This window comes from Salmo salar, unplaced genomic scaffold (genome assembly GCF_905237065.1).
Source record: "Salmo salar unplaced genomic scaffold, Ssal_v3.1, whole genome shotgun sequence".
Taxonomy (NCBI): Eukaryota; Metazoa; Chordata; class Actinopteri; order Salmoniformes; family Salmonidae; genus Salmo; species Salmo salar.
This window is the reverse complement of record NW_025547385.1, coordinates 157,410-172,865: the sequence shown is the minus strand read 5'-3', so window position 1 is coordinate 172,865 and position 15,456 is coordinate 157,410. Positions and strand designations below refer to the sequence as shown.

Genomic DNA, 15,456 nt, shown 5'->3' with positions numbered 1-15,456 from the left:
TACATCGATTGGACTATAAATTATAAATGTTTAATTATTGTCGTGAAGCGTTTAGTGTTGCTGCTCGGAAATCGTTTTTCTTTCTACATTTTGTTTCAGGTCTGTGATTTTTATTTTTTAAATATTTTTTTTGATTGATTCTGTTTAAAAAAATAAATTAAAAAAATATGTAAAGAGGCACTTTGATGCAATGTGAAACGTGTTGTTCTGTTCTAAATGCATGAGTCGGCGATTTTAAATGTAATATTAATAATTGTATTTATTGTCTCCAGTACTTGCCACATTTAGACCACTAGGAGGTGATGTTGACTGAATCGGGGAAGAAGCTGGTACTCTCGCAGTACTTCAGTAGTATTTTAAAGTATTTTTACTTGTGTTTTTTTTTGGGGGGTATCTGTACTTTAAACTATTTTATATTTTGGACAACTTTTACTTCACTACATTCCTCAAGAAAATAATGTAATTTGTACTCCGTACATTTTCTCTGACACACAAAAGTACTCTACATTTTAAATCGAATCAAATCACATTTATTGGTCACATAACACATGGTTAGCAGGTGTTAATTGGTCACATGGTTAGCAGGTGTTAATTGGTCACATGGTTAGCAGATGATAATTGCGAGTGTAGTGAAATGCTTGTGCTTCTAGTTCCGACTGTGCAGTAATATCTAACAAGTAATCTAACAATTCCACAACAACTACATATAAATATATGTATGAAATGTATGTATTCACTACTGTAAGTCTCTCTGGATAAGAGCGTCTGCTAAATGACTAAAACTACCTTGTACACACACACAAGTGTAAAGGAATGAATGAGAATATGTACAATATAAATATATGGATGAGCGATGGCCGAACGGCATAGGCAAGATGCAGTAGATGGTATAGAGTACAGTATAATACATATGAGATGAGTAATGTAGGATATGAAAACATATAAAGTGGCACCTATAATGTTTATTAGCAGGACAGGAAAATGGTCCGATTCACACACTCATCACGAATCCGTGGTTATCTCTGCCTGTGATCTGGCGGACTCATTAAACACAGCTGCATTGTTTGTAAATGATGTCAGAGTGTTGTCAGTGTGCCTCTGGCTATCTGGAAATACACATAGAGAAATGTGACGTCTGCTTTGCTTAATATAAGGAATTTGAAATTATTTATACTTTTACTTTTGATACTTAAGTATATATTTTTTTAAATGACAGATTTTTTTATTTAACGAGGCAAGTCAGTTAAGAACAAATTCTTATTTACAATGACGGTGTTACCGGGGGAACAGTGGGGTTTAACTGCCTTGTTCAGGGGGCAGAACGACAGATTTGATTATTTTGTCAGCTCGGGGGACCCGATCTAGAAACCTTTCGGTTACTAGCCCAACTCTCTAACCACTAGGCTACCTGCCTCCTCCTCTAACCACTAGGCTACCTGCCTCCTCCTCTAACCACCAGGCTACCTGCCTCCTCCTCTAACCACTAGGCTACCAGCCTCCTCTAACAACTAGGCTACCTGCCTCCTCTAACCACTAGGCTACCTGCCTCCTCTAACCACTAGGCTACCTGCCTCCTCTAACCACTAGGCTACCAGCCTCCTCTAACCACTAGGCTACCTGCCTCCTCTAACCACTAGGCTACCTGCCTCCTCCTCTAACCACTAGGCTACCTGCCTCCTCCTCTAACCACTAGGCTACCTGCCTCCTCTAACCACTAGGCTACCTGCCTCCTCCTCTAACCACTAGGCTACCTGCCTCCTCCTCTAACCACTAGGCTACCTGCCTCCTCCTCTAACCACTAGGCTACCTGCCTCCTCCTCTATCCACTAGGCTACCTGCCTCCTCCTCTAACCACTAGGCTACCTGCCTCCTCCTCTAACCACTAGGCTTCCTGCCTCCTCTAACCACTAGGCTACCTGCCTCCTCCTCTAACCACTAGGCTACCTGCCTCCTCCTCTAACCACTAGGCTACCTGCCTCCTCCTCTAACCACTAGGCTTCCTGCCTCCTCTAACCACTAGGTTACCTGCCTCCTCCTCTAACCACTAGGCTACCTGCCGCCCCGTATTAGTGTTGTTGACTGTTCTGGTGGGTTCGTGTTGTTGACCATCTGTTCGTGTTGTTGACCATCTGTTCGTGTTGTTGACCATCTGTTAGTGTTGTTGACCATCTGTTCGTGTTGTTGACCATCTGTTTGTGTTGTTGACCATCTGTTCGTGTTGTTGACCATCTGTTCGTGTTGTTGACCATCTGTTAGTGTTGTTGACCATCTGTTCGTGTTGTTGACAGTCTGTTCGTGTTGTTGACCATCTGTTCGTGTTGTTGACCATCTGTTCTGGTGGGTTAGTGTTGTTGACCATCTGTTCGTGTTGTTGACCATCTGTTCGTGTTGTTGACCATCTGTTCGTGTTGTTGACCATCTGTTCGTGTTGTTGACAGTCTGTTCGTGTTGTTGACCATCTGTTCGTGTTGTTGACAGTCTGTTCGTGTTGTTGACCATCTGTTAGTGTTGTTGACCATCTGTTAGTGTTGTTGACCATCTGTTCGTGTTGTTGACCATCTGTTCGTGTTGTTGACAGTCTGTTCGTGTTGTTGACCATCTGTTAGTGTTGTTGACCATCTGTTAGTGTTGTTGACCATCTGTTCGTGTTGTTGACCATCTGTTCGTGTTGTTGACCATCTGTTCGTGTTGTTGACAGTCTGTTCGTGTTGTTGACAGTCTGTTCGTGTTGTTGACAGTCTGTTCGTGTTGTTGACCATCTGTTAGTGTTGTTGACCATCTGTTCATGTTGTTGACCATCTGTTCGTGTTGTTGACCATCTGTTCGTGTTGTTGACCATCTGTTCGTGGTGTTGACCTTCTGTTCGTGTTGTTGACCATCTGTTCGTGTTGTTGACCATCTGTTCGTGGTGTTGACCTTCTGTTCGTGTTGTTGACCATCTGTTCGTGTTGTTGACCATCTGTTCGTGTTGTTGACAGTCTGTTAGTGTTGTTGACCGTCTGTTCGTGTTGTTGACCGTTTGTTCGTGTTGTTGACAGTCTGTTAGTGTTGTTGACCATCTGTTCGTGTTGTTGACCATCTGTTCTGGTGGGTTAGTGTTGTTGACAGTCTGTTCATGTTGTTGACCATCTGTTCGTGTTGTTGACCATCTGTTCTGGTGGGTTAGTGTTGTTGACCATCTGTTCGTGTTGTTGACAGTCTGTTAGTGTTGTTGACCATCTGTTCGTGTTGTTGACCATCTGTTCGTGTTGTTGACCGTCTGTTCGTGTTCTTGACCTTCTGTTCGTGTTGTTGACCGTCTGTTCGTGTTGTTGACAGTCTGTTAGTGTTGTTGACCGTCTGTTCGTGTTGTTGACAGTCTGTTAATGTTGTTGACCATCTGTTCGTGTTGTTGACAGTCTGTTAGTGTTGTTGACCATCTGTTAGTGTTGTTGACCATCTGTTAGTGTTGTTGACCATCTGTTCGTGTTGTTGACAGTCTGTTAGTGTTGTTGACCATCTGTTAGTGTTGTTGACCATCTGTTCGTGTTGTTGACCATCTGTTCGTGTTGTTGACCATCTGTTCGTGTTGTTGACCATCTGTTAGTGTTGTTGACCATCTGTTCGTGTTGTTGACCATCTGTTAGTGTTGTTGACCATCTGTTCGTGTTGTTGACAGTCTGTTAGTGTTGTTGACCATCTGTTCGTGTTGTTGACCATCTGTTCGTGTTGTTGACCATCTGTTCGTGTTGTTGACCATCTGTTCGTGTTGTTGACCATCTGTTCGTGTTGTTGACCATCTGTTCGTGTTGTTGACAGTCTGTTAGTGTTGTTGACAGTCTGTTCGTGTTGTTGACAGTCTGTTCGTGTTGTTGACCATCTGTTAGTGTAGTTGACCATCTGTTCGTGTTGTTGACCATCTGTTCGTGTTGTTGACCATCTGTTCGTGTTGTTGACAGTCTGTTCGTGTTGTTGACCATCTGTTCGTGTTGTTGACAGTCTGTTCGTGTTGTTGACCATCTGTTAGTGTTGTTGACCATCTGTTAGTGTTGTTGACCATCTGTTCGTGTTGTTGACAGTCTGTTCGTGTTGTTGACCATCTGTTAGTGTAGTTGACCATCTGTTCGTGTTGTTGACCATCTGTTCGTGTTGTTGACCATCTGTTCGTGTTGTTGACCATCTGTTCGTGTTGTTGACAGTCTGTTCGTGTTGTTGACCATCTGTTAGTGTTGTTGACAGTCTGTTCGTGTTGTTGACCGTCTGTTCGTGTTGTTGACCATCTGTTCTGGTGGGTTAGTGTTGTTGACCATCTGTTCGTGTTGTTGACCATCTGTTCGTGTTGTTGACCATCTGTTCGTGTTGTTGACCATCTGTTCGTGTTGTTGACAGTCTGTTCGTGTTGTTGACCATCTGTTCGTGTTGTTGACAGTCTGTTCGTGTTGTTGACCATCTGTTAGTGTTGTTGACCATCTGTTAGTGTTGTTGACCATCTGTTCGTGTTGTTGACCATCTGTTCGTGTTGTTGACAGTCTGTTCGTGTTGTTGACCATCTGTTAGTGTTGTTGACCATCTGTTAGTGTTGTTGACCATCTGTTCGTGTTGTTGACCATCTGTTCGTGTTGTTGACCATCTGTTCGTGTTGTTGACAGTCTGTTCGTGTTGTTGACAGTCTGTTCGTGTTGTTGACAGTCTGTTCGTGTTGTTGACCATCTGTTAGTGTTGTTGACCATCTGTTCATGTTGTTGACCATCTGTTCGTGTTGTTGACCATCTGTTCGTGTTGTTGACCATCTGTTCGTGGTGTTGACCTTCTGTTCGTGGTGTTGACCTTCTGTTCGTGTTGTTGACCATCTGTTCGTGTTGTTGACCATCTGTTCGTGGTGTTGACCTTCTGTTCGTGTTGTTGACCATCTGTTCGTGTTGTTGACAGTCTGTTAGTGTTGTTGACCGTCTGTTCGTGTTGTTGACCGTTTGTTCGTGTTGTTGACAGTCTGTTAGTGTTGTTGACCATCTGTTCGTGTTGTTGACCATCTGTTCTGGTGGGTTAGTGTTGTTGACAGTCTGTTCATGTTGTTGACCATCTGTTCGTGTTGTTGACCATCTGTTCTGGTGGGTTAGTGTTGTTGACCATCTGTTCGTGTTGTTGACAGTCTGTTAGTGTTGTTGACCATCTGTTCGTGTTGTTGACCATCTGTTCGTGTTGTTGACCGTCTGTTCGTGTTCTTGACCTTCTGTTCGTGTTGTTGACCGTCTGTTCGTGTTGTTGACAGTCTGTTAGTGTTGTTGACCGTCTGTTCGTGTTGTTGACAGTCTGTTAGTGTTGTTGACCATCTGTTCGTGTTGTTGACAGTCTGTTAGTGTTGTTGACCATCTGTTAGTGTTGTTGACCATCTGTTAGTGTTGTTGACCATCTGTTCGTGTTGTTGACAGTCTGTTAGTGTTGTTGACCATCTGTTAGTGTTGTTGACCATCTGTTCGTGTTGTTGACCATCTGTTCGTGTTGTTGACCATCTGTTCGTGTTGTTGACCATCTGTTCGTGTTGTTGACCATCTGTTAGTGTTGTTGACCATCTGTTCGTGTTGTTGACCATCTGTTAGTGTTGTTGACCATCTGTTCGTGTTGTTGACAGTCTGTTAGTGTTGTTGACCATCTGTTCGTGTTGTTGACCATCTGTTCGTGTTGTTGACCATCTGTTCGTGTTGTTGACCATCTGTTCGTGTTGTTGACCATCTGTTCGTGTTGTTGACCATCTGTTCGTGTTGTTGACCGTCTGTTCGTGTTGTTGACAGTCTGTTAGTGTTGTTGACAGTCTGTTCGTGTTGTTGACAGTCTGTTCGTGTTGTTGACCATCTGTTAGTGTAGTTGACCATCTGTTCGTGTTGTTGACCATCTGTTCGTGTTGTTGACCATCTGTTAGTGTTGTTGACAGTCTGTTCGTGTTGTTGACCGTCTGTTCGTGTTGTTGACCATCTGTTCTGGTGGGTTAGTGTTGTTGACAGTCTGTTCGTGTTGTTGACAGTCTGTTCGTGTTGTTGACCATCTGTTAGTGTTGTTGACCATCTGTTCGTGTTGTTGACCATCTGTTAGTGTTGTTGACCATCTGTTAGTGTTGTTGACAGTCTGTTCGTGTTGTTGACCATCTGTTAGTGTTGTTGACCATCTGTTCGTGTTGTTGACCATCTGTTAGTGTTGTTGACCATCTGTTCGTGTTGTTGACCATCTGTTAGTGTTGTTGACCATCTGTTCATGTTGTTGACCATCTGTTAGTGTTGTTGACCATCTGTTCGTGTTGTTGACCATCTGTTAGTGTTGTTGACCATCTGTTCGTGTTGTTGACCGTCTGTTCGTGTTGTTGACAGTCTGTTCGTGTTGTTGACAGTCTGTTCGTGTTGTTGACCATCTGTTAGTGTTGTTGACCATCTGTTCGTGTTGTTGACCATCTGTTCGTGTTGTTGACCATCTGTTAGTGTTGTTGACCATCTGTTCGTGTTGTTGACCATCTGTTCGTGTTGTTGACCATCTGTTCGTGTTGTTGACCATCTGTTCGTGTTGTTGACCATCTGTTAGTGTTGTTGACCATCTGTTAGTGTTGTTGACCATCTGTTCGTGTTGTTGACCATCTGTTAGTGTTGTTGACAGTCTGTTCGTGTTGTTGACCATCTGTTAGTGTTGTTGACCATCTGTTCGTGTTGTTGACCATCTGTTAGTGTTGTTGACAGTCTGTTCGTGTTGTTGACCATCTGTTCGTGTTGTTGACCATCTGTTCGTGTTGTTGACCATCTGTTAGTGTTGTTGACCATCTGTTAGTGTTGTTGACCATCTGTTAGTGTTGTTGACCATCTGTTCGTGTTGTTGACCATCTGTTCGTGTTGTTGACCATCTGTTCGTGTTGTTGACCATCTGTTAGTGTTGTTGACCATCTGTTCGTGTTGTTGACCATCTGTTAGTGTTGTTGACCATCTGTTAGTGTTGTTGACCATCTGTTAGTGTTGTTGACCATCTGTTTGTGTTGTTGACCATCTGTTCGTGTTGTTGACCATCTGTTCGTGTTGTTGACCATCTGTTCGTGTTGTTGACCATCTGTTCGTGTTGTTGACCATCTGTTAGTGTTGTTGACCATCTGTTCGTGTTGTTGACCATCTGTTCGTGTTGTTGACCATCTGTTCGTGTTGTTGACCATCTGTTCGTGTTGTTGACCATCTGTTCGTGTTGTTGACCATCTGTTAGTGTTGTTGACCATCTGTTCGTGTTGTTGACCATCTGTTCGTGTTGTTGACCATCTGTTCGTGTTGTTGACCATTTGTTCGTGTTGTTGACCATCTGTTAGTGTTGTTGACCATCTGTTCGTGTTGTTGACCATCTGTTAGTGTTGTTGACCATCTGTTAGTGTTGTTGACCATCTGTTCGTGTTGTTGACCATCTGTTCGTGTTGTTGACCATCTGTTAGTGTTGTTGACCATCTGTTAGTGTTGTTGACAGTCTGTTCGTGTTGTTGACCATCTGTTAGTGTTGTTGACCATCTGTTAGTGTTGTTGACCATCTGTTAGTGTTGTTGACCATCTGTTAGTGTTGTTGACCATCTGTTAGTGTTGTTGACCATCTGTTCGTGTTGTTGACCATCTGTTAGTGTTGTTGACCATCTGTTCGTGTTGTTGACCATCTGTTAGTGTTGTTGACCATCTGTTAGTGTTGTTGACCATCTGTTAGTGTTGTTGACCGTCTGTTCGTGTTGTTGACAGTCTGTTAGTGTTGTTGACCATCTGTTAGTGTTGTTGACCATCTGTTAGTGTTGTTGACCATCTGTTCGTGTTGTTGACAGTCTGTTAGTGTTGTTGACCATCTGTTAGTGTTGTTGACCATCTGTTAGTGTTGTTGACCATCTGTTCGTGTTGTTGACAGTCGGTTAGTGTTGTTGACCATCTGTTAGTGTTGTTGACCATCTGTTAGTGTTGTTGACCATCTGTTAGTGTTGTTGACCATCTGTTCGTGTTGTTGACAGTCGGTTAGTGTTGTTGACCATCTGTTAGTGTTGTTGACCATCTGTTCGTGTTGTTGACCATCTGTTAGTGTTGTTGACCATCTGTTAGTGTTGTTGGCAGTCTGTTAGTGTTGTTGACCATCTGTTAGTGTTGTTGACCATCTGTTAGTGTTGTTGACCATCTGTTAGTGTTGTTGACCATCTGTTAGTGTTGTTGACCATCTGTTAGTGTTGTTGACCATCTGTTAGTGTTGTTGACCATCTGTTCGTGTTGTTGACCATCTGTTAGTGTTGTTGACCATCTGTTAGTGTTGTTGACCATCTGTTCGTGTTGGTATGATCCTTCTCTGCCTTCATTAATAAACCGGTTCTGTTGAACAGACAGTCTTCTGGTCATTGTTTCTGTGGTGTTTATGAATCTTCATATGAATGAGTCCTTCGGTTTAGTTTGTGAATTTAATGAAATGGTTCCTTTTTTTAATTAAATAAAGATTTGTTTTTCCTATCCCCTGTCTATCTCTAGCTCCCTGTTGCCCACGGTTACGGATGAGCCCCAGAGGGAAGCAGAGGACGCTGGGATGCCCGATGCCCCAAGTGGGAGGAGCTCTGCTCTGGAGGCGGTCCGCTCCTCTTTATGCCCCGCCCATCGCTCTCTGCTCCAGCGAATCCTGAGGCTCGCCCACCAGCAGCACCGTCTATCGTTGGCCTACAGGGACGCACATCGCCGTCTCGTCCCGCCCCCAGACCCTCTCTGCGGCCACCTGGTGGCCAAACAACAGGACGACACTTCCTCTCCTCCTCCTCCTCCTCCTTTTACTGACTGTTGGAGCCGTAGTGCCACCGGAGCCACTCGTCAGCAGACTGACTGGAAGACACCAGGCGGTCCAGGCTGTTGCTGTGTGCAGCGCTGCAGGCTGCCTCCTGTCTGTTTCTGTCTTCAGAGCCTCCACTGCCTGTCCTGCCAGAGCCTATCCCTGGGACACATTACCACTGGGGTTCGCTCTTCCTCTTCTCTCTGCACTTTCACCTCCTCCCCTTCTCTTTCATCCTCCGCTCTGTACCCTAACCCCTCGGTCTGTCCCGTGGCCTCTGTCTGTTGCTCCCACCCCCAGCCCTGCTCCAACCCTCACCCTCACCCCCAGCCCTGCTCCAACCCCCACCCTCACCCCCAGCCCTGCGCCTCCTGCTGCTCAGAACACACCTACCTGGCCCCGGTCAGACGCACAGCCCAGGGCGGAGGAGGAAGAGCGGGAGGAGGAAGCGAGTGCCCTGTCCTCAAGAGAGAGCCATCCCGCACCCCCTCTCCTCCCCTCTCTCCCCCATCCCCTCAGACATGGACGGAAAGGAGGAAGACAAGCCTCCCTCTCTTCTGCTGCAGCAGCAGCAGCAGCAGGAGGGGGAAAAAGAGGAGGAGGCTGGGTGTGGTGGGGAGGTGGGCGAGGACAGGGAGCAGCAGGACCTGGTGGAGCGATTCAGTGACAAACTAAAAACAATCAGACCCCAGGAGAAGGATCCCCACCTGACGACCTCGGCCAATCGGCACGTGGCAGAGTCCCGGGCCGACGCCCACCTGAGTGAGATCATCACCACCGTTCTGAACACGGGCGGCGGCGGCGGCGACTACAGCCTAAACGACATGTTGCATCACCACGACAACGACGAGAGCCGGCCACCTCGGACACGTTCCCGGCGGCGACAGGAGGCCCTGGCTGCCATGACGACTTTACCCGACCAGTCGTCCACCCGGCGCCAGACCGTGCTAATCAAACGGGAGCTGGCCAGGCTGAACCAATCGCTGGGCAGGAGGCTGTCGCTAGGGAAGAACAAGAGCCGCAGTGCCAAGCCCTTTTCTACCTGCTCCTCACCTGAACCAACCCCTGTTACAGCCGAGATGGACAGAATCACAGAGGAGGGGGGAGAGACGGGTAGAGTGGAGGAGGGAGGGACGGAGAGGGTGAAGGAGGGAGGGACGGAGAGGGTGAAGGAGGGAGAGACGGGTAGAGTGGAGGAGGGAGGGACGGAGAGGGTGAAGGAGGGAGAGACGGAGAGGGTGAAGGAGGGAGAGACGGAGAGGGTGAAGGAGGGAGAGACGGAGAGGGTGAAGGAGGGAGGGACGGAGAGGGTGAAGGAGGGAGAGACGGAGAGGGTGAAGGAGGGAGGGACGGAGAGGGTGAAGGAGGGAGAGACGGAGAGGGTGAAGGAGGGAGGGACGGAGAGGGTGAAGGAGGGAGAGACGGAGAGGGTGAAGGAGGGAGGGACGGAGAGGGTGAAGGAGGGAGAGACGGAGAGGGTGAAGGAGGGAGGGACGGAGAGGGTGAAGGAGGGAGAGACGGAGAGGGTGACAGCAGAGGAGGCAGGTCCAGTGAGAGTTACGAAGGATATAGTGGGCGTGAAGGAGGAGATGGAGAAACCCCCAGTCCTCTCCTCTACACAACAGAGTCACCCGCAGGAGGACCAACACAAACCAGAGAGCTGGAACATCACCTGTCAGGACAGCAGTAGGAATGACCTCCCAGAGAAGAGGAGGAGACAGGAGGAGTCACCAGGTAGTACCAGCAGCACCTGTCTTCCTGAGAGGAGTAGAGAGGAAGAGGAGGAGACAGCAGAAACAGCAGGCTGCAGCAAGGACAGTAGCAGAGTGTCAGCCAGGAATAGCCCCTTCCCACCCCTGCAGAACCGGGAGAGGCAAGAGGTCCCAGCCAGGCAGCAGCAGCAAGGTGGTGGTGGTGAGGAGGAGCAGCGAGGCTGGGAGGTCCAGGAGGAATATCGTCCCTCCCCAGCGGTTCTCCTCCTACGTCACAGAGCCCAGGATGATGTATTCTGCTGCCTGTTTCTCAGAGAGAATCTTCTCCGCCCAGAGGACGCCAAAGGATCAGCCACCACTAAATGCCCCCAACACCAATCACACAGACTCCCAATCCTCGGCCACAGACACGGCTGAGGGGTTGGGCGAAGCAAGAGAAGAAGAATTACCGCTGGCATCCAGTCCTGAGGTTGTCAGTCAGGAGAGGAGAGGAGACAGAGGCTGTAGATCAACAGCAGGAGGTCAGAGTTCAGACCGTGAGTCACAGAGACGAGGTCAGGTGATTCCCGTCACTGCATCTTCCTCTGAGCAGCAGAGTCCCCGTAAACACCGCTCCCGGAACAGGGCAGATGTTAGGCTCAGAGCAGCCAAACCTTTTGGGCGCTTACGCTCCTCCCCAGCCCAACCCCAGGGTCAGCACCCAGACTCCCGGTCCCAACCAGCAAGCCCTCAGACAGCCTTCAGGTCAGAGGGTGAGGTCCACACAGAGCAATCTCAGTACACCAGCCCTATCAAGCTGATGTTTGTGTCTGCAGTAGTGGGTGAAGAGGGGGTGAGGTACACCCTGAAGGCGGCTGCACCAGGATCCAGCTGGCATGGACAGGAGACCTTTGACCCCTGTGAGGAGTCATCGTGGGCTGGAAGTCCAGAGAAGACCCCAGAGAAGACTCACAATCCACCTAAAACCAGGAGTCCCCCCCAGACCAGGAGTCCCCCCCAGACCAGGAGTCCCCCCCAGACCAGGAGTCCCCCCCAGACCAGGAGTCCGCTTAAAACCAGGAGTCCGCTTAAAACCAGGAGTCCACCCAAGAACACCGTATCGTCATCACCAAAGCTGTGTGGAACGACGAGAGGAGAGGGGGGTAGCCCGCCAAAACGTTCCCCCGGATCCCAGAACGGAGATGGCCCGCCTCCTTTTCGTGAAACCACCCCCACGAAGAGACGTCCGGGACGTCCCAAGAAGCTGGGCCCCCAGCTGGAGAAGAGGGCCAAGAGGCCGATCGGCCGCCCGCCCAAGCAAAGGGGTGTAGAGCCGAGCTGTGGCTCCAGGCAGGGGGGTCAGGACCGGTCCGGTGGAGTTCCCTTAGGCTGCAGTACCGGGGAGGTGGGCAACGAGGAGAGAGACCCAGCCAACAGGAACCTGAAGATCACCGTGGTGTACGGACGCTCCCACAGGACCAAGAGGACCGTGTCGGAGGAGGCTGCTTGTCTCCAGGCTACAGAGCAGCTGATGGATCTGAACTTTGTCAGACCGGTGAAGGAGAAGAGGTTCGCTCCCCACGCCAGCAACAGCAGCAACATTATCAAGTGCCAGAAGCTGCAGTGTACCGCGGCCATGCGTCGTCCAGGGAGACCCGCCAAGGTCAAGATCTCCGGAATCTCCGTTACCGTCACCACCAGGTCGCCGGGGAAACGCAAGATCCACATGAACCGGGACGCAGCCAGGAAATCTCCGGAGAAGCTCTGTCAGTGGAAAGCCCTCCTTCCTGAACCCCAGCCTTCCAAAGAGCCCAGGAAAATCAGCAGCACACCATCTAGTGACGACGACACACGGATGCAGACCGAGAGAACGACAGAGTCCAAGGATGGAGAGAGGGAGCGACAGACCCAGACTCCTCCTCTGTTGGCGGTGCGTCACTCTGTGAGGGTGAGGAAGCCTTCAGTGTACCTGCTTCACTCTGTAGCCACCTCCACCTCTAGGTCCCTGAGCCACAGTACCGCCCTGCTGCGCCGATCCAGACAGCTACTGATCAACAGGGCCAGCAGCAAGGGCAGCCATCGCAGGAGGAAGGAGGAGGGAGGAGAGGACACCCCAGGGCAGGAGGAGCTGCTGTCTGGGAAGGAGGAGAGGAAGAGCGAGGGAAGAGGAGGGCTGTTGTGTGAGGACCTGAGCCAGGTGGCGGGGGTTTCGGTAGACTCCATTTTCCCGGCCAGCTCCAGCGAGGCGTTGAGGTGGTGGCCCGTCTCCTCCGACCAGGACAGCCTGAACCAAGAGCTGGCTCGCAGGATCCGCCTCATATCCCACAGCTGGGTCACTTCCGCAGCCACTACCACCCACACCACCAGGACGGGGACGATCACGTCCGCCAAGCAGAAACTCGACGATGACTCTTTGTCCTCCTGGAAGCCAGAGGTTGGGTCGGCGGTGCGGCTGCTGTTTGACCAGCGCTGCAGCGTGGAGAGGCTGGCATCCTGGTTCATGCAGACCACTGAGACTCAGTCTCTGGGCATTGTGAAGAAGACCAGCTCCCGAAACCCCTATGAGCTCCTTCACTACCCCGGACCGCCAGCAGGGGGAGCGTCTTTCCCAGCCCGCAGACCATGCGACTCACGCAAACACATCAAGAAGTTTGCCAAAGCTGTGCCGAAGAGCCCCGCCCAGCTCCGTCTAGCCCAGGAACGGCTCCGACGTGGAAAAGAGCTGAATGCCAGGCGGCATCTGTTCACTGCGAGGCCGGCGTCAGGCGGGCTGCGTCTCAGAGCTCCATGGAGGAAGATCAGGGCCCTCGGGACGTACAGAACCACTCTGCTCAGAGTCAGAGAAAAGTTCCTCACCTGGACCCTCAGAGCCAAGCGGCCCAACAGGCTGAGGTACAACCAGGCGATCTGGAGGAGAAGCCTGGTGGAGGTAGGCAATTCACCTGACCAGGTCCGCCCTTCTGCTCAGCCCAGGGAGGAGCTCACCTCTTCTCCACATCACCACTGTCTACCTGCCTCCTCGGACACCAGTCAGCCCTGCAGCCCCGACCAGCTGACAGGCCTCACCAAACAGCAGCGTCTCAGCTCTAAAGCCTGGAGTCCAGAGACTCTGAAGGAGTGTTGCGTGTTCCTCAAGAAGATCAACTCCCCCGACACAGAGTCCACCGTTGAGGACGAGTGGGACGTCTGCACCGTCAATCTAGACGACACATACTGCCCCGACGAGACCGGACAGGAGGAGAGGAGGGACGAGTACGACAAAGCTGTGAAAACTGAGAGAAGGAAGAGGAGAGTTCCCTGGAAGGAGTCTAGCGGTTCGCCGCAGGAGGCGATGGTTCAGGAGCACAACCGGGTCCGAGCCGGGAACAGGAGAGGCAAACAGAAAAATTCAGGGAAAGCCACGAGCCAATCACCGACCCCGCCGCCGCCAACGAAAGCCACGAGCCAATCACCGACCCCGCCGCCAACGAAAGCCACGAGCCAATCACCGACCCCGCCGCCAACGAAAGTCACGAGCCAATCACCGACCCCGCCTCCAACGAAAGCCACGAGCCAATCACCGACCCCGCCGCCAACGAAAGTCATGAGAAAATCGCGTGGGAGGGGCCTGACCGGGCCGCGGTGGCGTGACTTTATACTGGGTAATGACTTTAACTTCCTGTTGTTTCCTGTACATTCTGACAGTCACGTAGCCGATTTTAGTATAGAAATACCCTTAAATCTGGCTCCGTATGTTGTACAGGTACAAATCCATTGTTTTTAATCGCAAACATTCTACTCTCCCCTCATCTCTGCAGGAACCTGACTGTCCCCCCCCTCTCCGTCCCGTCTCCACGGTGACCGTGTTGTAACCGTATTGGGGACGCTCCTCCCTCCGTCTCCAACGGTGACCGGCGTGTAAACAACTATAGTGCCTCGGGTATTATGTAGCAGAAGGATAAAAAGTTTTAACCAAGAAAGAAGCTTGACGTTGCACTATTTTTAAACTATTCAGTCCCGTGTCCCCCTCCTCCCCCCTCCTCCCTCCTCCGTCCCACTGCTTTAAAAACACAAAAAACCAAACTGTGGATAGATTTGTACAGAATGTTTGTTTTAAACTTTGACACAAACTTTTAACTTTCTTCTTCTGTATTGTCTGATACAACTACCAACCCGTCAAGTTCTGTTGTAATGAGCCTGGATTGCCCGTTGGGAGAGTACACATTCAGACTTCAACTCTTGAGTCTTCATCTCCAATGGCACCCTATTCCCTATATATATATATAGGGCACTATTTTAGACCAGGGCCATATAATGTTCAGGTCAAAAGTAGTGCACTGTATAGGGAATAGGGTGCCATAGGGCTCTGGTATAAAGTAGTGCACTATATAGGGAATAGGGTGCCATAGGGCTCTGGTATAAAGTAGTGCACTATATAGGCAATAGGGTGCCCTTTGGGTCTGATTCTCTCTTCCCTGATGTGTGTGCACTTCCTGTCATGGATTTATAAACATTATAAGTGTAAACATCAGCTTGGAAGGGAGGGAGGGAGTAGCCACCATGTTACTAACGCGAGTCCACGTTAGATCCATGACGGAGGGACACTTCGGTGTGGATAAGGTGGAAGAACTGAATTAGGTTTTTAGTATGCTTTGCCACGGCAGCCATTTTGTATGAAGGTTAATGTGTGTCTGTTGCATTATAGAAGCAGCAGCGCCATGATTCCCCCCCATCCCCTCCCCTCCTCCCCTCCTCCCATCCCCTCCCCCCATCCCATCCCCTCCCCCCATCCCCTCCTCCCCTCCTCCCATCCCCTCCCCCCATCCCATCCCCTCCCCCCATCCCCTCCTCCCATCCCCTCCTCCCATCCCCTCCCCCATCCCCTCCCTCCCATCCCCCTCCCATCCCCTCCCCCCATCCCTCCTCCCATCCCCTCCCCCATCCCCTCCCATCCCCCTCCCTCCCATCCCCTCCCTCCCATCCCCTCCCTCCCATCCCTCCCTCCCATCCCCTCCTC

The 15,456-nt window shown here is 50.2% G+C and overlaps 2 protein-coding genes across 2 annotated transcripts in view; both read left to right on the top strand.

Annotated features, from left to right (window-relative positions):
* Nucleotides 1-9,734, top strand: part of LOC123731803 (uncharacterized) — a 54,444-nt gene extending 44,710 nt beyond the window's left edge. The window contains exon 7 of the mRNA XM_045711215.1: nt 8,481-9,734. Coding sequence (XP_045567171.1) covers nt 8,481-9,444 — 964 coding nt within the window. The 3' untranslated portion in view covers nt 9,445-9,734. The remainder of the gene's footprint in view (nt 1-8,480) is intronic.
* Nucleotides 9,735-10,461: 727 nt separating this feature from the next.
* On the top strand, nt 10,462-15,212 carry LOC106598586 (serine/arginine repetitive matrix protein 2). Its single transcript, XM_014189618.2, has 2 exons — nt 10,462-14,101; nt 14,258-15,212. Exons 1-2 carry the CDS (start codon nt 10,462-10,464, stop codon nt 14,263-14,265), a joined length of 3,648 nt encoding a protein of 1,215 aa, XP_014045093.2. The 3' UTR covers nt 14,266-15,212.
* The last annotated feature ends 244 nt before the right edge of the window (nt 15,213-15,456 follow it).

Coding starts and splice junctions, on each gene's coding strand:
- LOC106598586 (XM_014189618.2), top strand. CDS start 10,462: ATGACCTCCCAGAGAAGAGGAGGAGACAGGAGGAGTCACCAGGTAGTA.